The 23,033-nt window shown below is 43.1% G+C and overlaps 2 protein-coding genes across 2 annotated transcripts in view; both read right to left on the reverse strand.

Moving 5' to 3' along the window:
* Positions 1–1,148: 1,148 nt before the first annotated feature.
* On the reverse strand, positions 1,149–4,334 carry dmrta2 (DMRT-like family A2). Its single transcript, XM_075484358.1, has 2 exons — positions 3,100–4,334; positions 1,149–2,817 (listed from the first exon to the last, which is right to left on the reverse strand). The coding sequence occupies exons 1-2, from the start codon at positions 3,569–3,571 to the stop codon at positions 1,931–1,933; spliced, it is 1,359 nt and encodes a 452-aa protein (XP_075340473.1). The 5' UTR covers positions 3,572–4,334; the 3' UTR covers positions 1,149–1,930.
* A 10,049-nt stretch (positions 4,335–14,383) lies between these two features.
* Positions 14,384–23,033, reverse strand: part of faf1 (Fas (TNFRSF6) associated factor 1) — a 56,174-nt gene continuing 47,524 nt past the window's right edge. Inside the window, exons 18-19 of the mRNA XM_075485322.1 lie at positions 22,306–22,521; positions 14,384–15,386 (exon numbers count right to left, since the gene is read on the reverse strand). Coding sequence (XP_075341437.1) covers positions 15,303–15,386; positions 22,306–22,521 — 300 coding nt within the window. The 3' untranslated portion in view covers positions 14,384–15,302. The remainder of the gene's footprint in view (positions 15,387–22,305; positions 22,522–23,033) is intronic.

A 23,033-nucleotide genomic window follows, 5' to 3' on the forward strand; every position in this document is an offset into this window, starting at 1 on the left:
CTGCAGTTCGCACCTGCAGCTGTAAAAATCCACTTGATGCTGACGTGTGACGACCGGAAGGTGGCGCCACTGTTCTTTAGAAAATGTCAGCTTTCTGAGGAGGCAGTGAGTGAGTGGAGAAAGTGCAGAGGCACCACCCAGAGGATCAGCCGTGTACAGACATAAGCAGCGGCGAAACTGCGCGGAGCCCACCCGAGTGAAATGGAAAGTTTGCATAACTAAGGAACTGTTCGCAGGTTTCCTTAGAGACACCAAAGCTTCCCAACATTCTTCATTTACGTCTAATTCTACTCGTTTTTAGCCAACATTTTCGTTGTGTTTCACTGAGCTACAATAATTTATATTCAGAGAAAAACGCTCTTTCACTCCACGTCCATTTCTTTCTCTCTTTTTTTACGATGATATATAATGAACTATAATGTGCTTACACGGCTCATTCTCCTTTTGTTTTTATGTAGCCTATGGTTGTTATTTAGTTCTAGTTATTCTATCAACCCACTTACTTTACAGTCGTCAAACGTGTGAGCCGTTGCTTCATTTTTAAGTAACCTATGAAGAGTAAATGAGAGTACAAACCTCAGGATGTTCGTTGGTTAAAAAAATTTTACAAATTCTCAATGAACGGATCATCACTGAGTCTTATTGCTGTGCGTCACAGCCGTTCTTGTCGGCGTTAGTATTCACAGTCATAATCGTAAGAAACAGCAGGCGTTAAAAGAATGGAGAACAAATACCTTCCAAGTCTGTGCTAAAAATGAAAAACTGTACTCTCGGGGCCAAATCACTCAGGACGTTTTCTTGGATCAAAGGTTTTGGAGCCGAATCAGAAATGTGAAACGTGCAGTGGGATGTTTCATTTCGCTGCTTCCCATGTATTAAACAAACGGCACGTTGTGTGAAAATGTTTAGTCTTTTATTCATTGTGTCGCATCCTAGTTTTTCTGCAGCATTCAATTTCACTGAGCAAAACAGACCCAAACAACGACTACAATGAGCAATGGGTTTATTGTAAAAGCTCAGTGTCACCATTGTTTTTATGATCCATCTTTAGAATCCGCCAGATTCTGCCAATTCGAGGCGGTTACAACAAGCCCCCTTTAGTTTCTGACGGCGTGGTCCTCTGTCAGCGATGAAGTAATAACCATGCGTTGTTTTGTTTTTTAAATAACATTTATTTCCAGCATATTCATACAATGTGACAGCACAGCTTGCAATATTTGAAGAGGAATTGACTTGGTCCAGCACTTTGCCACAAAAATCTTTTGAGCAGACATAATGACGGAGAGGTCAAATGCAGCAATAGCGTTTCATATTACCAAATGCATTATATAATACAGGCAGATGGAAACAAACTTAAAAAAAAAGGGGGGGGGGATTACTGAAGTGATACATGAGTAAAAATTTACATCATTAGTTTTAATGAAGCTACGTGTTTTAATAACTTAATTCTGCGTTTCACCACCTCTGTCCGTTTTATCAACCAGCTGGGAAAGTGGATGGATTTCTGAAAAGTCAAACCCTTTGATAGTTGTTTTTTTTTCTTCCCCGTGCAGATTTAACAGAGAAAATAAACTGCAATAAAAACGTGGATGTACCGAGTTTATTTCGTTTACCACGTTTTCGTTTACCTCGTTTATTTCGTCTGATCGTCATTTAATTTTGGAACCATATATTGGGTTTCACGTCATTTTACCGTCGTTAGCAAACGGATAAATCCATTGAAACCTTTGCAATCTAACATATAAAATTATTTTTTAAAGTTACACATAAGCGAGTTTAGTCCCCCCCCCCCCTCCCTCTCAGATCATGTGACTACAAGCCAAATAATCCTATTATGTACAGCAGAGTGTAGCCAAGACACATCACACATTTTCAACACCTGCGGCCACAAATACAACGGAATGTGTCTGATCAGTCTGCCGGCCTGGCCTCACTGTTTGTCCGGCGTGTTGTTGACCAAAGGCCCGTAGAGGCCGCTGGCATAGCTTTGCTCTTTATGTAGCATTGTCCTGTCCCTTATCAGGTCGCTAAATGCATAGTCCATCGGAGGCCTAAAGCCCAAGGTGGGCATGAGCCCGGTGGTGGAGTAGGGCGTCATGAAGGCCAGTCCCCGGCTGTGCGCAGAGTAGGCCAGCCGCAGCGGGTTCAGTCCCAGGTGGGTGCCCAGAGAATAGGTGCCGGGGTCTGCACCGAAGTGCGGGGCATTTGGTTGAAGTGGAGAGAAAGCAGAGCGGTTACTCAGCGTCATAGCTCCGGGGAGCATTGGCCTGGTCGGGGCGGTTGTGGTTGAAGAAGCTGGCGAAGGCTGCTGCGCATTTTGGAGCATCCTCTCTGCCGTCCACGTCTCCTCTGGCCCGGACTTATTGGAACCCTGCGCGCCGCTGTTGTTGAGAATCTGCTCGATGGCCTGCACCACATCTTTGCCGCAGCCTTGCAGGACGAGCTCTAAGACGCTCCGCTTGTGGCTGGGAAACACTCGGGTCAAGATGTCGATGGCATTCATGTGCCGGGAGGCCGCGGAGGAAGGAGATGGTTCCTGCTCGTCTTTGTCTGTCTCAGACCCAGAATCCGAGCCCAGAGAGCTGACGGACCCGGGAGTTTCCTCCCCATCTTTTAAAGGCTTGGATACCGGTGAGCTGATGAAAGACTCACTGTCTCCATTCTCTGAACCTGAGCCTCCCCCATGCCGGCCGTCTGGGGAGGAGATGCCCGGAGCCGAGTCGCCCTCGGTGGATGGCGGTTTCCCCACGGACTGCTGCGAGGTTGACCCGGACAGCTGGCTCTTTGAGAACAGCTCATACTTCTGCATATTTGAATCTGCTGACACAGACATCAGTGTTTAAATGTGAGACTGATTATGCTAAAGTTTTTAACTTACAGCAGGGCATCAAAAGCATTGTGATAGACACAAGGGAGCAATTCAGAAGCCGAGGCTATGACAGAAATAAACTACATGTGTGATTTTCGGCCTGTAACAACAACAGAACACTGTTCTGTGTTTCAAAAAGGCCTCGTTTTTAAAAAATAAATGATTATTCACCACCACATGCTCCAACAGGCTCCGCTTCACCTGTGCTTTTAATGGGCATTGCTGCTCACCTGAGTTGCTCTCGCTGCTGACGGAACCAAACACTTCGTAGTTCGGACGCGGTGGAATGATGCCGTTGGCGGCGGCCAGGGCGAGTCCCTCCGCCGTGCCGTAGAGCAGCTGGAGCTCCCGGGCTTCGTTCTCCTCCTGCGCCTGCTGCCGCCTCAGTGCCACCTGCGCCGCCATCACCCGCTGCCTCTCTGCGATCAAGGTGCACTTGGCGCACATACAGTCCTTCCAGCGACAGTAGCGCTTGTGGCCCTTCAGCGCGGAGACCACACCGTGGTTCCTGCAGCGGGCACACTTCGGTGTGCGCGGGTACTTGTCTGTGGCGCGGAGGAGAAGCGGAGGCCCGCGCAGCAGGTTCCCGGCCATGGACACCGGGATGGAGGCTGCTGCCGCGGCCGCTGCTGCCGCCCCCGGGTGGCTGAGAGTGACTTGAGAGGCTGAGGAGACTGTGGCGAGCTCCGGTCTCAGATCCATGCCCGTGTTCCTCACTGACGCAACGAAACTATTAATAAGCAAACGGCGCTGAACGGACTATATGTTTTAGTCAAACCAACTTGGAGCGGATCACATCTGCTCCGTGGCTCTCAACATGTCTTGGCAACAGGTGAAGTCAACGATTTCTACGAACAGACGAAAACTGCGATCGAAACTCTGATGGGAACTGTCCAAGGGGTGTGCCTGAGAAAGACAAAGTAGGCCTATGACTAGAAACAGACGACTTTAAATCCGGGAAGAGTTGGAGCCGAGAGAAGCGATCATTCCTCGATTTAAAGTTTTTAAAAAGTGTCCAGGATGAGCCGAAGTTGTTACTCGCAGCAGCCTGAGACACTAACTTCCTCCAAAGATCGTCAGTGGATACAGATCCCTCTCTCCTCTCTCTCTATTGTTGCTCCTACGTTTTCATTAGACAAATTTGACAACAATGTGGCGTCTGTCATTGGCCAAAGGGAGAAGGAGCCATCTGATTGGCTTGCTTCTTTTTTTTCAACAGTGTCCACCTGAGTTCCTTTTTTTCCAAATATCAAGTGTTAAGAATCTGAAGGGAGTTCCCGGAAAGCTCAAATCGATGCAGTGTGTATATTTAAAAAAAATAATTTTATAGATTTTAAACAAGAGCCTGTTGTTCCATTAACTGAGGCGGGCTTTACAGGCGCCATCACAGTGAATGTCATAAACAATCAAATATAAGCCTTAAATGTAGGAAGGGGCATTCTCAGCCCTTTTTAGAGCTTTTTTGTTATTGTTGTTGTTTATTTCTCAAGAAATATTTTGTAACATTTAGCGACACCATTGTTAGGAAACAACATGGCTGTCCTTCCAACCACAAAGCTTATACCTTTGCTGTTAGCCAGAGACTATTATAAGACTTGCAATTAAAGATGAGGCGTGTCCGTAATCTCATCTGTAAGGTAAGTATAATTTATTTTGATTTCAGGGAAGATTTTATGCTTAAGGATTAAAAAGAAAAACCCAAAAATAAAGACGGGCCAGTTGCATCGCAGTTATTAAGTACAGGAAGTGAAGCTGTGGATGATGCTTAAATGATTATTTCACGGTTCAGTCGGCAACAGGAAAAAAAGAAACAAATAGATCTGACCGGGTTCAGATTCTAAAGGATAAACTCCGAGGAGCTACACGAGGCTTCCTATTAAGAAAAAATGTTTACAAATATTTTGATCGAGAAACATTTAAGTTATATAAAATCTGCAACAGACGAAATATATAGGATTTTGCTTTTTGTTAAATAAATTAAATGTTTCTCTCCATTTCTTTTTTTTTAATTATTATTATTTCAAGTTGTAGCCTAAGTTACAACGTCAAATTTAGATGCTCACAACTGTCGTTCACTTTTGATCTTCGCACTGCATTTTATTCGTTCATTTCTGTGTTATTAAACATTATCTTTATTTGTTTTTTTGTTACGGTTTTAAATAGCTTTTTTTTTTTTTTTTTTGCTGCGACTGTAACACGTTTGTTTGGTTCATCAGAGAAATGACTACATTGTTCCATAATATCTGAACGGAGTTAGTGGATTATTCTGAGCTTCAATCCTCAAATCTAAATCGGCCAAATTGCCAGAAATGACGGTCGTTACTGTGAGCGTGTTAAAAAAAATGATAAAACTACATTATTATTAATCTTTTTTTTTCCTTGGCGTCGTTTTCTTTATTATAACGATACTCCGAAGAAAAAGCGTTTTAGATCTTTTTAAGAAGATAAATTGCTGTAAAATATAATAAACTGTGATAGGATATAATGTGGTTTACATCAATATAAAATATTTGAATAAATATGACCGTTAACATGAATAATAGTAATAATAATTACAATCATAATAATAATGATGATATATTATATCAGTATCAATGGTGTAGGTGTAACTAATGATGTGTAATAATACCGCTTGGTGAGTTCACGTGCCCCTCAATGTATTTGCTCCTTGTGTATTCTTTATTCTGCTATTTTGGTTAAAGACAGGAGGAGGAGGAGGAGGAGGGGGCATTTTCTGTTTGACCACTATTTTCCACTTGCCTACATTCAACACCCTCTGTGAAAATCAAGACTTTGCTCTGGGAGCGGTGTCATCCTCCCATTGCCCTCTATTGTGAACTAACAGGCGATAATGCCGCCATGCAGCCAGAGATTTAAGGAGTCCACGACAGCACCGGGCCACAAAAGGGCAACGCGCGCGCGCGCGCGCAAGCCACCTGCTCCCCTCACCTGCTCGCCCGAGAGATAATTACTGCAGCTCTTCGGAGTTCAGATTAAAAAAGTCATAGATGTTGTCTTTAATCAACAATTGTTAGTACCTTGGAGGATGAAGCTGAAAGAAAAAGGGCTGCTGGGCGCGCGGCGGCAGCCCTGCCTCTCTCCCCTCCCAGGCCCATTGTTTACTTTCTGAATCACTGTAAGCAAATGCCATCTGTTTCCCTCGCTGCTGTCATCTGCACCTTAATTACCTATCCAACGGGCTAATAGAGACTATATTAAAACTACATCTTTTTGACATTCAAAGTAATTATCTTGCAACGGCAACGCACGCTCTCGCGCGAACGAACATTGCCCGTTCTCCATGCGCAACTGATAGCCGCAAACAGCGGAGGAGGTCCGGCGTTGAGTGGGAAGACGAATCAGATCAGAATGATTCAGAAATAAAAAACCGCCTTGCACTTTTCACTAGACTGAGACAAAACGAAAAAGGAAAGCGATACACCCCTAAAGCATGTTGTCATTAAGCACAATTTTCACTAATAACAGTAGAATACCAGGCAGTGCCAATTAGCCTACTTGAACTTGACACGTTTGTTTATTTGGTTATTTATATTCCCGGACAGCTTTTTAGGTTTCTGTAAAAAGTGGCTCATAACTCTGAAGGTGTCCACTTTACACCTCTGGTTGAATTAACACCAATTCGAGTGTTTGGTTAAGCTGAGCCGAACTGAAAGTTCATTTCTGCACAAAAATATGCATTTTGATAGGGATTAAGTTCACCATTATTCCTCCTGGCCCAATTAAAAATACCTGCCGCGCAATTAAAAGTGACTGTGAAGCACTTAGAAAATCCAACATTCTTTTAACCACTTCATTAGGCCTATGCATCAAATAAAAAAAGGGGGGGAAAAAAACTACGCGATGCTTTCATTTCTTTCAGGAAAGCTGCAGACGAGTGGGGTTTTAACACCCTTTTAAGATCACAACAAAGACCATGCTTGACCCAACATATGTAGCAGCATGTTTCCGCTGCCCCTGCACCCCGGTGCGGCTTTCTAGCGGCCTGTCCCACTGCCGCTGCCCCGCCTGCAGCCCGGCTGGGCCCGGATCCCCTCCCACGCTCTCCCGCTGCAGCAGCCGGCTCTGTCACGCAGAGGCAGAGGTTAGAGTAGCAGTTAGACAAGGGGCCGCGGAGAAAAGAAACGGACGGGGGTTTTTCACTAAAGTATTTACACGCTTGACGGGCACACCGCGTATAGACCCCAGGCTTACAGACAAGAGGCTGTTAACCTGCCACTTCACACCAGCTCCACTGCGCCGCGGAAATGGATCAGGATAAATGCATTCCTTTAAAGGCAGAGTCAGGGGAGCAGTGAGGCCTGCACACACGTTTGGTGAAGTTTACGAGCTGCGTTTTACACAACCCCAAAAGTCGCATGCAAATCCACATAGAAAACACGAACAGCTACAGCTAAAGCCTATAAGCAGAATTTGCCCCGTCAAATATCGAAAAAATATATGATTTCTAATGACTAGAGCTGCCGATTACCTTCAAAGAGGGGATCATTTTCGTCCAGTGACCAAGACAGGAGGTCTATCACTCACACTGAAAGTCATTTTAAACACTGAAAACATATGAAACACGTCAAGGCGTGTTTTGCTTAATACTGGGATATAAAAACCAACTTGTAAAAAAATAAAAGAAAATAGTCAAGAGATATCTCGATGGGTAAAAAGTCCAACATTTATCTATGGAAAAAAATAAAACAAAAAAAAAGTGGAGCTGGTTTATACTTGCAGCCTGCAAAAGCCGGCCTTGCAAAAGTCAAAGACAGCATGTGCTGAAGAGGCACTTGAGCTGAAAAGGCAGACAGAGGTCTCTCAAGCACCGCTCTTCACCCGCTAGAATAACACTTATTTGTAAATGGGGGATAACCCCGCGGCGGCGTATGAATATTTCAAAGATTTGAAGGGTCTCTGTCTGCCAAAGCTGTTGGCGAGGACTCAGGCAGTCTCTCTCTCTCTCTCTCTCTCTCTCTCTCTCTCTCTCTTTCTCGCTCTCTCAAACACACACACACACACACACACACACACACACACACACACGCTAAGACACAAACAGAAAATACGTTTTTGTGCCCCCGAGGTAGGTTGGCAGGGATTATCTTTGTTTAATGAATGGGCTACAAGTATTCATCAACACGGCGAGATTATTGGGCTCTCTTGCCCTCCATTCTGCGCGGACTATAGTGGCATATAACTCCAGTGTGTGTGTGTGTGTGTGTGTGTGTGTGTGTGAGAGAGAGAGAGTGAGAGAGAGAGAGAGAGAGAGAGAGAGAGAGAGAGAGAGAAAAAGGACAGAGACAGACCTACACACTGCGGCCAATTAAAATGCACTCTCCCCTGTTCTATCCCTCCACATCTGCCTCCTTTTCTCCAAAAACGAATGGCGCAGAAAAGAAGGAAGCTCATGAATAGGCGCTCATTGAGATCACAGATGGAGTATGGCTTTCTTTTTGCTAGAAATTTGAGAAACACCATTGTCCCCAATCAAAACTCAATGTGTTCGCCTACAATGGTGCCGGCTTTGAGCTGCGCCGCTTCAATTGGCCTTGTTTTTGAAACTTGAAGTGTTCAGCACAAAGACTTGGCCTTCCTGGATGTCACCAGTGTGTGTGTGTGTGTGTGTGTGTGTATGTGTGTGTGTCCATAGAAGGAGAGAGAGAGAAGGGGGAGAAAACACAATTAATATGAAGCTGTAATTACGCCCCTTCACGCCGCTGCACCCATTCAGGACCCCACTGGCCCATTTATTGCTTTATCCCATGCGGCTGATAATCCGAATACCACAGCTTTTTATAAGGCCTCTGTGGCGTGTTCAGGAGACAGATCTGAGGGGTCCAGTAAGGAACATTACTATAAATAAACGGTGCAACAGGCCGACAGAGGCCGAGGGATGCTGCCATGAGACATTTTTAAACGAGGCGAGGTAACGCTCCAATGAATTAGACGCTACTGTTTTTTTTTTCCCCTCCTAATTAATAATTCCTTTATTAGCGCTCTAAGAACAAGCCTATCTGGTCAGAGCTGTGCGGGGATTTTTTGTGTTACCTAATTCCTTCCTAACCCCCCACTAAACCAGTTAATTAGCCTAAAGATACAAGACTTTTATTGAGTCAGAAATCTACGTTAGGATTATACCTGCCAGATACATTTGTTATTCTTGTTCTCTTTTTTTTTTTTTTTAAATACATGGATGATAAATTAACTTTAAATTAAAAGCACCACTTTATTAAGCCAAACATTTATCATTATTATTATTATTATTATGCAACTTAAAATCTGTTCTAAAATATTTTAGAATGAAAAAACAAAAAAAGACGTATTTTTTTTCTATTTAATCTCGCTTTAATAAGTCCAGGTGGCAGCTTCCCTCCATAACTGTTGTTGTGGTCCAGTGGTGGTTACTGAAGCCCCTCCTGAAGATTTGACTCGAGTAAAAAACAACACAATATAATGATCATAATAATGATATCACACATGAACCCTGCTATCGCCTTAAACACAAGATCAACAGTATTATGATACTGTCTGCACTGCAGGGGCTGCACAAAAACGTGGTCAGCTAAAACTATGGAGAAATTTGATGATCAGTAAAAGAACTGAACTTAATGTTTCGGGTCTATTCGGTGGGAAGATGAGCTGCAAGTCTTATGGCGATTTAAACTAACCTTTCATGACTAAAGCCATGAGAAACAAACAAATTACACAATTTCAATATTTGATGATGAACACCAAATCATAAGGGCTAATCTTGCCTAGACCAAAGGCCTACGTGTTCTGCCGAAGAAAATACTGATCTCTACAAATGACAAGAAGAAGAAGAAGGAGGAGAAGGGCCCTGTCTATTATTTTAGGATGATAACCCTGCATGTGGTTGCTATGTCTTTGCTCACACTGACACTAGCTCTGTGGGGCAAACAGAGTATCAGAATAGAAAGAAAAGGTACTAAATAATGAGAAAAGGAAAATATCATTAAGTCTGTATGTATTTACCCACTTGATGCTTTCTTTCCTCCGATTGTTATTTCATCAAACAAGGCCGGTATATTTTCTCAATTTCACCTAATAAGTGACAAGTAAAATGGATTTAGTTTGGATGACAAAAAACTTCAGCATACAAGTTGGAGCACAGTTTTAAAAAAAAAAAAGATCGAAGCCTAAATGTCTAAGCTTTTCATTCGTTTAAAGCATTTTCAAAGCCAAACCTAATCAGATTTGTTACAAGGCCGCAAAAAAGAAAAGAAAAAAAAGAAGAAGTGTTTTGTGTCTTCAAGATAAAAATCAAAGGCTCTCCGTGTCCATTGTGTCACTAACAAACAGAAGTGTGAAGAGAAGGAGACAGAGAGGCAGAGATGACCCTCCTTTTGTGCCCACCCAACAGTTTAAGCTGCATAGATTCTGTTTCTTTGGGCAGAGCCGGCGTCTCTGAGAAAGTAAACTTGGGGTGACCCTCCAGGTTAGGCCAGTCTGGGATATGGGCGAAGATCCTGTGATTCAAGGAGCCGCCGTGCTCAGAGATCTCAGTGGGTCCTGCTTCAAAAGGAGGGAGGAGAGATCACTCAGGAATTTTGTTCCCTCGCCAGTGGGCTGCATTCTTGACCCTGGCGGGGCTGGTTAAACATCATGGATGCTTTCCTCTTTTGTCATCAGAGAATCAAGACAGCAACCCGATGTTGCCACCGCTGAATCTGTGACGGGGGGGGGGGCTGCAGAATGAGCTCATTACACCACAGGCCGGTGTCCGATTTAAAGGGTGCTGCTTGCAGGCACCGATTAAGACATCCACCTGAAGTCCGTGTACAACTTTAAAGAAAACACTTGACACTACACAAATTTACAAATTTAAAATGGCATGCATGCCAAAACTGCTAACCAATATTTGCCCTATTAATCATTTGCTAAATATCCTCGTTTAGTTTAGTCTGTAAAATAGTCTGACAAACCCAAGTTCACGTCGTGTCATGGCCACATAAAGATCTCACATTAAAGATGTTGAAACAAAGAAATAAGACCAAACTGCAACCAAACATAACAGGTGGAACGAGCCCAGCCAACTACCTCGTGTGAGTGGGTCTGGAGGTTCAGATGAACCACATTTTGTATAAATCTGTTAGAATTAACTCTTAATTTTGCTCCCGTCGACAAAAGGTTACTTAATCTTGATAACAGGAATTTGTTTTACACAACAGTTAAAAAAACCCGATGACTCCTGCCGGCACAACAGAAATAACTCCTGACAAGTTTGGTCAGGTATAAGAGTGGAATATCATTATGTCTCACAGGCATTTCCGACTCCATCACCATCATCAGCTGCAGTGGCACAAATGAACATGCTTGTGCAGATTTCATTCATGATAGAAACTGTAATCTCACAGTTGAGAGGAGCTGCACTATGTGCGCTGCTCCATGGGGAACACACTCTGACAGAGGAGTGGAGATGCACCTGTCTGCGTCCTTCATATACACACTTAGCTTCACGCTTACTGAGCTCCTCATCCTGTTCTGACCTCACCCTCGCCCGGAGCTGCATGTGTCACTACAGCTAACACACACACACACATATATGACTCTGCAGCGCTGCAGCAAACTCAATGATCCATGTCCACCTTATATCTAACAAATGTCATCGGAAGACATTTAACTTTTGCCCTTAAAGCTTCAGAAAAGTTCAGCATTTATGGTGAACTTAAAGGAGCTCAGACTCTCACTGGGCCCTTTGAGAGGCTCTTCGCTGACTTTTACAGTCCTGTTTGGCAGAACTGGGGCTCTACACTGCTGGATTTGGGGTACATTTGGGTTTCTGATTGCGAAGCAGTTTTGTCAAGGTACCATGGCAAAGACTGAAACACCTCAGCTGTGAATCTAATAGTGATTATAGGGCTCCCTTCATCCCTGCCAAAGCCAGAAGAAAGGCAGCTCCATCTTCAAATCCCCAAGAAGGGGTTCTTAGAAAAGCTTCAATTTGTCACAAAAATCGATACCAAATTTATTCTGAATGTAGACACAACTTACAGCACTTTGTGTCCAAGCATTTATGAGTCCCAATGGAGCCGTGATTAATTACTTTCTATTACTCATGCAAAACTATAAAAAAAACAGTAACACCTCCAGTAAAACATTGATATTCTCTTTCATGACTGTCACATCCTCCCTCCAAATGCAGTGGCCTACAAGTTTATTAAAACTCACCTTTCATTAAAACTATTGGTGAAACTCTTAATAGCTCAACGTTTACCCCAAAAATCAGCAACCACGGGCTCTTCAGAGCAGCTGTCTGGCCATCTGAAATCTTAAAAACTACATCTACAAAGCAGGAGAAGGCTACGAGAAGAGAGAAAAACATTTTTCAGGGTGCCGTTTCCTCAGTCTGATGCAATTAAGAAATTACAGTTGATGTCAAGTTGAGACCTGAAGACAAGGAACACTTTCTGCTCATAGGACTCCCAGAAACACAACTCAAAATACCCGTTTACCTACTCAAGACGTTCAGGAAGATTCTGTTTTAATTGTGCAGCAAAAACTGCAGAAATATGAGCTCCATCTAAAAGCCTTAGCAGGAACCTGCTTTATGAAAGCAAGACTGGTGGTCTGATTAAAACGATACAATGATACAACGATACAACTGAAAAAGAGCACTTGGAAAACAGCTAAAGACTCTCTCAGAGCACTTTTGCAGGAAGAATGGTTGAAAATTCCCCAAAAACCTCAAAGTCTTACAAGCAGTGCGAGTCCCTGGGTGATATCTATTACTGGACAAGAAGGGAGTTGAAGCTTAGCTTTTTCCATCACTTGTTTAAATGGAAACAGTAATTTATACTACCTAGGGTGCTCAAACTTTGTTTCTGCGACTGTACTGACTGAGAAATATGAACAGAAATGTAGCAGTTTCTGATAAACGAAGAGGGAAATATAACTGGAGAGGACTTGTTGCGCTGCGTTTCCTTCTCATTCTCTCTCTTAAGCCTTGGGCAACATCTCTGGTCTGGTCCAACCCGTGGAAGTGTGGCTGACTGAGCGCGTTAGCTCGACTCACTCCTTGCGTGAGAAACGAGACAGCCACAGCAAACTGACGAAGAAACACACTCACACTTGAGAAATGTTTCTGGAATATTTGGATCGCTTGGGCGACTCGTTTCTGCATGAGACCTTTCAAAGCATTTTGACGCTTGTATCTTCCAACAATGCCACAGAATTAAAAGGAAGCAGTCAAAGCGATGAGTCAATTTCACCCAAAAGGATTAATTTGAAGCCCATCGAAAAATGTTTGCATTTAAAAAAAAAAAAGTCAGAATCTCTGGGTCGGACTTTTGCAAGATGTACTTTTATAATTACAGTTGAATAATCGTTAAATAAAAACTTATTTTGTGCAGAATCACAGATTAATTGCAAAAGTTCTATATTTTCATACTGAATTAAAATGGTCTGCCTCTTGATTTCCTTTTTTTAACACGGTAAAAAAAAACAAAAAAAGATTAATCCTTGGTTGATACTTTGATCACAGTGCGACTCAACAGTTCCGCCAATGGTCTTCCATAACCGTGTAAACACTTAAGAAGACTGGAGAGATTCAAGGCCTTCCAATAGTCTTGGATTACAGCAAAAAGCCTAAACCCTTGTTTCCATTCGTGCTCCAAAAATGACCACAGGACACTTTTGTTTGAAGGGTACGAAAACATGCCGTCATCAAACAATAAAGGCACTTTTTGGTGCAACATGACGACTTGCATTCACTTGGCCACTGACAACAGAAGCGCCGAAACAGCCACCAAAAAGTTTCTCAAGCTCTGCACGATTGGTGCACATTTGTGGGTCTATTTTGCACAACTCACGTGTCACAAGTTGAGTTCAGCAGGAAGTAGAAATTTTACAGGCTACTCCTCGTCCCCCTTTTCTGCTTCCTGCAATTGTTCAAGGTCGAGTAACAGAAGAGAAAACCGTCAAATATAACCGGTTAAATGGAAGTTGAGAGCATTTCGGCGAACACGTGCCCACCTTTACTCCTGCAAAGTCTCATTACAGGTCTCATAATCCAGGTGTGAGGGTTTATTGATGAGGGAGCCGCATTTTGGGTGAAGAACTTTGTTTACGGTGCGCTCTCTGATGGGGTTGATAAACGACGCCTTTAGCTGACAGAGGAGCCCCGATGCAGATGGAGGCGTAAGCCTGAGTGATCTCTCCTTGCTGGAGGCACAACATTGTGTGGCTGATATTACCAGGTGGTGTGAGAGGGAGGATATTAAAACATTTGTTAAGAGAAATGTGGTGAAGACTGTCATTACAAAACAAGCGATGAGCTCCTGGTTTTTAGGTTTTATATGAAATTATACACTTTTCGCATATCTAATTAATGAGATTTGGATGCCTTTAGACATAACTTCAGAGAATTTGAGGAGAACTGTTTTTTTTTTTTTTTTTTTTTTTTTTTTAAATGTTTTTAAATGACAGGCCAAAGCAAGACATGTGCATGTGTGTGACAAGTTGTTTTAAACAGATTTCTGGGCGAGACAAAAGGATGTTCATATATATTTTATAGAATGTATATCAAACTAAAACTAATACAGCATCAAACTTAAAAAGGATCAAGAGAGAGAAAAAAAAAAAAAAGAAAAAAGAAAACTGAGCAATCTATTGGCTTGTGGAGCAGTGAATGTTAAAATCAGAGGGAGCAGAGACTGCAGGGGTGGCTGCAAAAGCTGCAGGTTTCACACCAGGTCCTGCAGCGGACTGACAGAGAGGGACAGAGAGTGGACTTGGGGCAAGGTCAAGGGGGATGAATACAGGAGGCGGTCCAGCTTTCACAGGACAGCATCTCGTCTTCAAGTTACTTACATTTTTTTTTTTTTTTTCAAATTTTATTTCAAACACAAAAACAATGTTCTAAAAAAAAAAGAAAGAAAAAAAAAGCAGCCTTGGTGTGTTAAATGAGGAAACGGGGGAAGAAGTCTTTGTCTTTTCATTTTTTTTTATTTTTTTTTCCTGTGACAAAGAGTTGTCCACTCAGTCTCTCAATGCTGCGATTGTTCTGTGGTGGTGTTGTGAGAGAGAACCATGACACATACGTTTGGAAACGTGAAGTTGTGAGGTGTGTGAAGAGTTGAGAGAGAGAGAGAGAGAGAGAGAGAGAGGAACTGGGACATCAATGTTTGGCTGTGTGCTTGTGATACTGTCTTTGCTCCTCCGTGCAACACATGTACACCAGGCATTCGTGTACCACGACCAGGCCGACGGCAGAGAAGCTTATTTGCGCTTGTGTGTCACTGGATGTGCATGCCAGTGTGCGTATGTATGTCTGAGAGGTTGGTGTGTGTTTGAGTGTGTGTGTACTGTAGGCCCAGATTGTGGGGAAGGGGCCATGCTCAGTGACTAGTGTGCGTCCAGCCAGTTCAGTCAGTCAGTCACTGGGTCCTCTCAGCTGTCAGAGGGCCAGCTCCTACTCTCTAGCCTCCAGGAAGAGCGTCTCCTGAGGAAACAACTTGGCCTCCAGCAGAGTTGACCCTGGTTCCAACTGGGTGATCTGAGGACAGAGAAGGGGTGAACATTAGACTGTCATCCAGCAAAGGCTTGATACAAGGAAATGATTCATTTCATCGTCAGCTGCTGAGGAACACCAGTGCAAAACTTTTCAGCCCAAAACGGAAAGATTTTACATTTGCAAAGACAAAAAAAAAAAAAAAGGACAAAATTTCAGAAGACGGACAAAGATAAAAAATATAGCATAAAACATTTTTCTGTTTTATGACAATTTCCAGCAAAACCACGACGGCTTCAATTTAAAACCATCCTGAACCAACCTGCTCATTAAGAGGAGGCAGCAGTCTGAAATCAGTTTAACCAACCCTACATATTAAGTCAGCTTTGGTGCTGCATTCATTTACTGTGCGTTTGTGTTTGCACGAGAGTGTGAACCGAGCGTATTATTCTAACACCGTGTTTGAAAAAAGTTTAAGCAGTAATGTGAGCAGCAAGAGTTTTGTTCCCCTAAGAGGACAGTGAAGTTTGTTTTCCTACAAAGGCTTCAATCCAGAGCAAACTAATGAAGGTTACAAGACAGGAGAGTGAGAGTGAGAGTGAGTGTGTGTGTGTGTGTGTGTGTGTGTGTGTGTGTGTGTGTGTGTGTGTGTGTGTGTGTGTGTGTGTGTGTGTGTGTGTGTGAGAGAGAGAGGCAGAGTAGAGGGAACTGAGAAGAGCCGTCTGTGTTTTTATTGGCTATTAATGACTAATTTCAGCCGTGGAAAAGTACAGAAACATTTTACTTGTGTTGAAAACTACACAAAAGCAATTGTCTGACAGGACAGAAATAATGCTGTACCACCCACAACGCAGCTGATTGAGTTAGCTAACATGACCTATGTTTTTGAAAACAGGACAATCTGACTCTCTCTCACACCCACCACCCCTGTGGGCCTCTTAGCTTATGTGAGCTAATCACTAGAGGGGTAGTGTTACATCGGGCCAATCTAACACCTGGGCTGAATGGGCGAGGTGGTGTGACACCGAGATGTGTCCAGGGCTTATCTGATGACTGCTGCATCAGCCCCTCTGATTAGGAATCCCCCTTTAACCTCGCAGTGGGATAATTAGCCGGCACTCTGTACCTGCTGTAGAAGGTTGGAGGGCAAGCCAAGCGCTGTAAAGGTCGGCCTTCCAACAAGCAAAGTGACAAGTCTCCCACAGACTGTTGAAGGGAATAAACTGTGACCTCTGACCGTGAACTGAACCATAACTTCACCAACACTAAGGTAATGAAAACTGTCTGACCATTCTAATGAGTCATCTCTAAATGTCGGTATTCTCATAAACATATCTCCAAAAGAGAACCTCTCTCATTTAAATCATTTGCAAGTTTTATCTATTTGTGTACTTCACTTCAACAGAATTAAAGAAGTTCCACTCTCATTGTTTCAACTTGCTGATACTTCCATTTTTTCTTGCTCGAGGTTGCTGGAAAGAGGGCAAATGAATTATGGGAAGGTGAGGATATCAGCGTCAGATAACCTTTCCATCTCCCAAAGGTGTTTGGAAATGTCACACCGTGTGCAAGCTGGGATCTTTGACTCTGACGTTTTTACATCTCTTTGCCCTCATTTCAATGTGTCATTTAGACTCTTGACTTCTCAGCAGGGTCCCGTGGAGCTTGGTGCAAGCAGGGAGGGGCTGCCACATCATCCTTATACCCCTCACCTAGTCAACCGCCTGACAGCACAGTGGGGGGCGAGATGCCATGAACACAGCTTGTGTGTTGAGGGTGTATGTGTGTGTAGTTGCTGCAAACATATTCCTTCCCAACAGTGGGGAGAAGCGACCGACGGGGCCTCTCTGTTCCTTTTTCCCACCTCAGGAGCGGCGCGTCACAAATGGCTGCCATGCTAATGAACCCGACAGGCTGTCATGACACCACAGCATCAGGTAGGAGTAAATGAGGCTTTGGGGTGGAGCAGGTGTGTGTGCAGACGTGTGTCTGTGGACTGAATACGAGTGTGTGCGCAGTTGTGGGTTTTCGGAGTAAAATCGGGGATGAGGGTTTGTGCTTGTAAGCGCACCAGGGAGAGGCGACGGGGAGAGAGCAGCATCTGACTCTGAAAAAGAAAAGCAGGGAAACAAGATGCCACACTGACACAGGAGACGGGCACCATCGGTGATTGTTTACATTGTTATCCAATTAACAGACCATAAGCATGGAGGCATCTGTCAACAAACAAAGCTGTTGTTTTTCCTCTGCTCTGCCTAAGCCATATTCTCTCCTCTTCTGCCTACACAGCCATGCATGCATACATGCATACATACATGAAGCAGACACAGCCCAGCTCTGTTCTGCAGCTTGTCTTTAACCTTGGGTCAATATATGTCCCGTAAAGGCAATCAAACAAATGATCAGAATAAGTTCATTGTTTAAAAGATTAAATTATGTTCTGAAGACTTTTCCCCCAGAAAAGAATAGTTAGACAGATAACATCTGGCTGTAACAAACAACTGGAGAAAAAATAAAATAAAAATCCCATAAAGGAAAAGAATAAGAACTGAATTAAACTCCATCTACCTGAAGTCAACTTTGTAGAGAAAATATTATAACTGTGGATCTTCGCAAGACAAACTCATTACAAAGAAAATGTTTAAAACTCGACGCAAACAAAAAGACAGATGGTTGTTTCAGCTAATCTCTGATATCTTATCTTCCCTTACGACAAAATATTCAGCTAAAATCCATCCCGTGTATTTGTCCCGAATCAGCAGATTTCAACACAGTTAAAACCGCATAATTAGCAATTAATGTGAAGTTTAAAATAAACACCTCGATTGTGAGTCACTTGATTCAAATGAATAAAACACACTGATAACAGAGGAGGCGACACTAAGCAACCCTCAGCCGTGAAAGAAAAGAAAGGGAAAATAAACACAGGCCCTCAAGATGTCCGTTTCCAACATAATCAAATGTGCAGCTGAAATAACGCATTTTTAATGAAGCCATTACAGGCCCTGCTATGTTAATTAAAACCAAATAACTTGTCTGTTTTAAACTAGTGTTGTCAAGTGTTTATTTGGCCAATTACAAAAGCAGTGGGAGATCATTATCTGCTGCCAGGAGCGTTGACAGCATGTAGTGCTGGGGCGTGAACAGAAAAGAACAGAAAAGAGTTCGGCACTTCAAAGGGAGAAATACACTGCACAGCCTGGACAGGGGGGGCCTGAAGGAAAAAAGAAAAATGGGGAACGGGGAGTAGAGAAAAAGAGAAAGCAAGTGAAAAAAAGAGACGGACCCGTTTGTGCTTAAAAAAATATGATAACTGGATATTTTAAGTGTTTTAAAGAGAAAAACGGGGAAGTTTTAGCAAAACTGGAAAGGACTCAAACAAAAAGAAAGCATGCAGAGCAAAAAGGATAATTACAAAAGATGGCCATTGGTTGAGCAAAAGAAAAAAAAAAAGTAGTAAGGCAAGAGAGGAAGGAAAGAGGAGGGAAAACAGAGACAGAAGGAGGGAAAGCTGAAAGGAAGAGCAGGAGGAGAAAACTGAAGGTGAGGCGGGCCTGATATACGACGGATCATTTCAAAAGTCTTAAACAGGTCTAACGGGAGTCTTTAGCATAAAAAGCTGAGTTTAAAGCTGGGGGTGTCAAGTTTCCACATCACACTTGATGACGTCGCATACTAAAAAAAACTCGTTATGCTATGAACAGTTTTTAATTAACCTCAAACAGCATTCAGCAAACAGAGAAAAAAAAACTAAAGAGAACCAATATAACAGAGGTGAACAGGCTTTGTCTTTAAAACGCCACCAGTTTTCCAGGTGCACTTTTCAACAGATTTCCAGGTATTTGGCTGGTTGGTTGTTCCAACCATCTCAGAGAACTCGCCACACTTTAGGATTTAGGATGTCTCATGGTCCTCGTCTGATCATGTAATCCCAGACTGACGCCATGATGTCGACATCACAGCTCTGTGGGGGTCACACCATCTGTTGCAGGACTCCGGGCCCTTGTTGTGGCTGAAGTTCGTTAGTTTACGACTCCGGTTGCTTGTTCAGTTCCTATTGTGCCGCAGAACATGTTTTGGGACCAATCAGACGACTCTTTTATGGTTGTGAAAAAGAATCTTAACATCTTGGTCTTGAAACTGCTAAAACGTTTGCTCCCTCAGCAGATGAGCAATCGCTGTAGAATCAGAAACGGGACACAAACAGATTGTTTTGCAAGCACCTCAGAGACGTGACACCTCACAGAATGAAACTTTGAATCAAGAGGGACCTTAAACTGGGTGACACAGTCATACTGTGCCTCTCTATGCTCAGAGATGAAGAGTGTCAGACTCATCTATGAAGCTGTGGTTTGTGTGAGATGGACATAACATAATAAGAAAACCAGAAAAGCACGACGTTACGAAACTACTTTCAAAAATAAACTGCTGCTCAACTTCCTGCGAGTGTTCCTGTGACTATTTCAGATAACAGGACAAGAAAAACAAAACACAGCAGTATAACAGATGTAAAATCTATTCCAGTACAGAGCACAGCTTCTTCTGTGCCCTTGTTTATTTTTTCTGCATCTCAGGTTTTGTGTAATAACCACTCTGGCCCCGCTCACTGTTTGAGCTGGAAGAAGGATTAAGAGAAGGTGAAGTGAAGTACAGTATCAGTGAGAAAACTAATCCACGTGTTTGACATTGTTTGGGTATCTATGAGCGGCTGGGCAGGAAGAGCCTATTGTAAATCATTTCGGCTGCAGTCTAAACATTTTCACCACATGCTGAAGGAAGAAGACCTCAGGCCTTTATACAAAGGTTTGTGTTCAACAAGTATCAAAGAAAGAGGGCGAAATACTTGAATGAAAAACTGAAACACTAAAAGTCCCCCTCCTCCTCCTCAAACTCGCTGACAGTCATGGAAATGGGGAAAGGGTTAGTTCCCTGAGCACGGCTAAGCCTGGTACAAATGATGCCAGTGTAAGGCCTGCTGTAGTGCTGAGGAGATAAGCCACTGATACCAAATGGTGAGGAAGAGACTGAGTCCAAAAAATGGAGACTAATAGACATTTATTGGCTAAGCTGCAGGAAGGTGGAAAAGCATGAATCAGACGCATCTGAACTTTCACGCTGTTAAAACGGAAGTTTACAGATACTTTACCAGATACTCTTACTCACAAGCATATCGCTCCTCCCCCCGGTGAATGTTGTAGTTGTGGCCAAAAATCTGAAATTCCCGCTTTACTTAATTTTCTAAAGTTGGATTCCATAAGTTCACTAATTTGTGCTAAAGCCGAATGAAGAGAAATGACAAAAGCCAAAGAGGAGGGCAACAGCAATAGAAAGAGTGACACTGCACTAAGCTGCAGAAAACTAGAAAAAAGGCAAAGAAGTTTCAACAGTTGTGCAGTATTACAAATGCAATAGTGGTCTATCCTCTATCCTCTGATCCTGGCAGAGCAACAGTGAGAGCGTCTGGACGGGATGGAGGCTTTCTATGCTCCCTCTCATTTAATTACAACACAGAGCTGCAGGATTAGACAGGGCCTGTGTTCACAGCCTCATACTGGCACTACCACCATGCTGCTTCCCTCCTCTTTTTCCACAAATCTCTCGCCTCTCTGCTCTCTGGAATTATCTCCCATCCTCTACTTTTTAATATCTTCTCCACTTGTCTTCTCCATCCTTTTCTCCCTCAGACTGTTTCTCTGATTAAATAGTCTTTGTTCACACGTTTGTCTCCTCCGTTCTCTTTCTCATTAGCTCCGCAGTCACTCTCCTCCTCTTGCTTAATCCCCCCCATCCTGTTTTTTTGCTGGAATTTCATCTGCGACGCAGACACATCTTTATCTCTGTCTCAAACACATGTTTACTTTTGATTAGAAAAAGAGACAACTGTGAATCCTTTAAGTGACAAAGTTGTGAGCAGGGCATGTGTTTGCTTGAAAATATTTGTGTGTTTGTTGAATTGTGTGATTGTGACGAAATGGAGTGCGAGATTCGCGTTAATGTGTGTGTTACTTTGAGGTGTTTGTGCACTGGCAGTCTCTACAGACTGCGATGGCACACTGCCTGGGCAAGCCTACACACACACACACCTCTATACAATCACTACTACCTCTCCACATGCACTCCTGTCTTGATTAATGAAAATCTAGCAGCATGGCTAATTGAACTGGTAGCTAAAACAATGCTTAATAGCTTGCTACCATAGAGCACGGCGACCAAGCCGTCCAATGACTGGCTAGCTGAGTGCTGCCAGGCATCAACAGAAGAGCCATAGAGAATACTGCTGTGAGTGCTGACAACTGTATCCTAACACAGAGGGTATTGTAGACACAATGGACTGATACTAATTAATATTCACTGAATAACACACGCGCGCAGGTGGATGGATAAACAGATGGCTTAACTTTCTCCAACACAGGTGCAAGTAAACAAGGGCAGTGATGCAGCAGTACAGCAGCACACAAACAGCAAAACTAAGATGAGGGGGAAAATGATTAAAAGGCAAGAAAAAGTCGACCGGTCACAAAAGATTATCTTAATTATTATCCCTGCTGCTCCCCATTCACAGTTGTCGCCTGAGGTTCAGCTCTGGTCCAACCGGAAGAGCCAATTACAGCGGAGGATCTTTCCAGCAGAGATGTTAGCTATGGCTGAGAACACATCATAACCTGCTGCTACTCTCCTGCAGCAAGGACAAAAGTTGCATGTTTATGTAAAGCTCTTATAATTGACTCAGTGGCGCAGAATAATTTGACTTCCATCTTGGTAAAAAATATAAATAAATCTTTCCCCGACCAATGAATGTCATAGATTCAATGTGCATCTCTCGAGTTTAGTTTAGTACAGCACAGGCCTCATGAACTATGGCCCATTCACCAAAAGGGACCGCACGCTCAGCCATGTTTGAGCTCAAAAACAATTTTGAACATGTGTTTTTTCATGTTGGTTCGGTAATAGGTTAACCACTTACATTTCTACGCGGGAAGGTGGTGAGCAGCTTGAATTCTTCAAAGGGGTATCCCTTAGAGGCCACAAAGTCAAAGAGGACTTGGAGCTTACAGCTGCCAAGGAAACGCCTTTCCAAAAACTCGCCACTTGGTGTGCGAATTCTCAGTTTGCTGATCTGCTCTCCTGACTCCTCCTCGGGCTCTGGAGGTAAAGCCTGCTCCAATGACAAGCGGATTGCCTGAAAAAAAGAAAACCCAGTATTTTTGTCAATACACCAGACTGATGCCTCTGGACAAAGTGCTCACTGAAAACAGACATGTTTGCACACAGGTGTTTGTGGGATCCAGCTGTCTTCACGGGTGCTACAGTTTCCTTTCTTTTAGTAATACAGTTGAATAGCAATGTCAGCATGAGCAGTATTGTCTCATTCAAGTCAATTTCAGATTTACTACACCCCCTTAGACCCTCAATTATGAAATGAGAATGAAGTCTCAAAAAAAAAAAAAAAAGGAGTACAAATGGCTTTCTGACTGGTCTAATTGAGCTTCCTGCACATTCAAAATGAATATAAGAAAGCACAACATGGACATTACATGCGTGAAAGCCGATAGGCTTTCCTCTAAATCCGGTCTGTGGTTATAGAAAACTTGTAGCAAAGATTCAAGAGTAACACAGTCACAGAGATGAGGTAACACTAACTGAACATGGACGACACACAAGCCATGAAGCCGCTGCCAGAGTCTGATTGCA

The sequence above is a fragment of the Odontesthes bonariensis genome, chromosome 15, assembly GCF_027942865.1.
Source record: "Odontesthes bonariensis isolate fOdoBon6 chromosome 15, fOdoBon6.hap1, whole genome shotgun sequence".
Classification (NCBI taxonomy): domain Eukaryota; kingdom Metazoa; phylum Chordata; class Actinopteri; order Atheriniformes; family Atherinopsidae; genus Odontesthes; species Odontesthes bonariensis.

Excerpts from the sequence above, each read along its gene's own strand:
- dmrta2 (XM_075484358.1), bottom strand. The coding sequence starts at position 3,571 with ATGGATCTGAGACCGGAGCTCGCCACAGTCTCCTCAGCCTCTCAAGTC. Across the intron at positions 2,818-3,099 it reads CAGCAGCGAGAGCAACTCAG|ATTCAAATATGCAGAAGTAT; the intron begins GTGAGCAGCAAT and ends CTGTGTCAGCAG.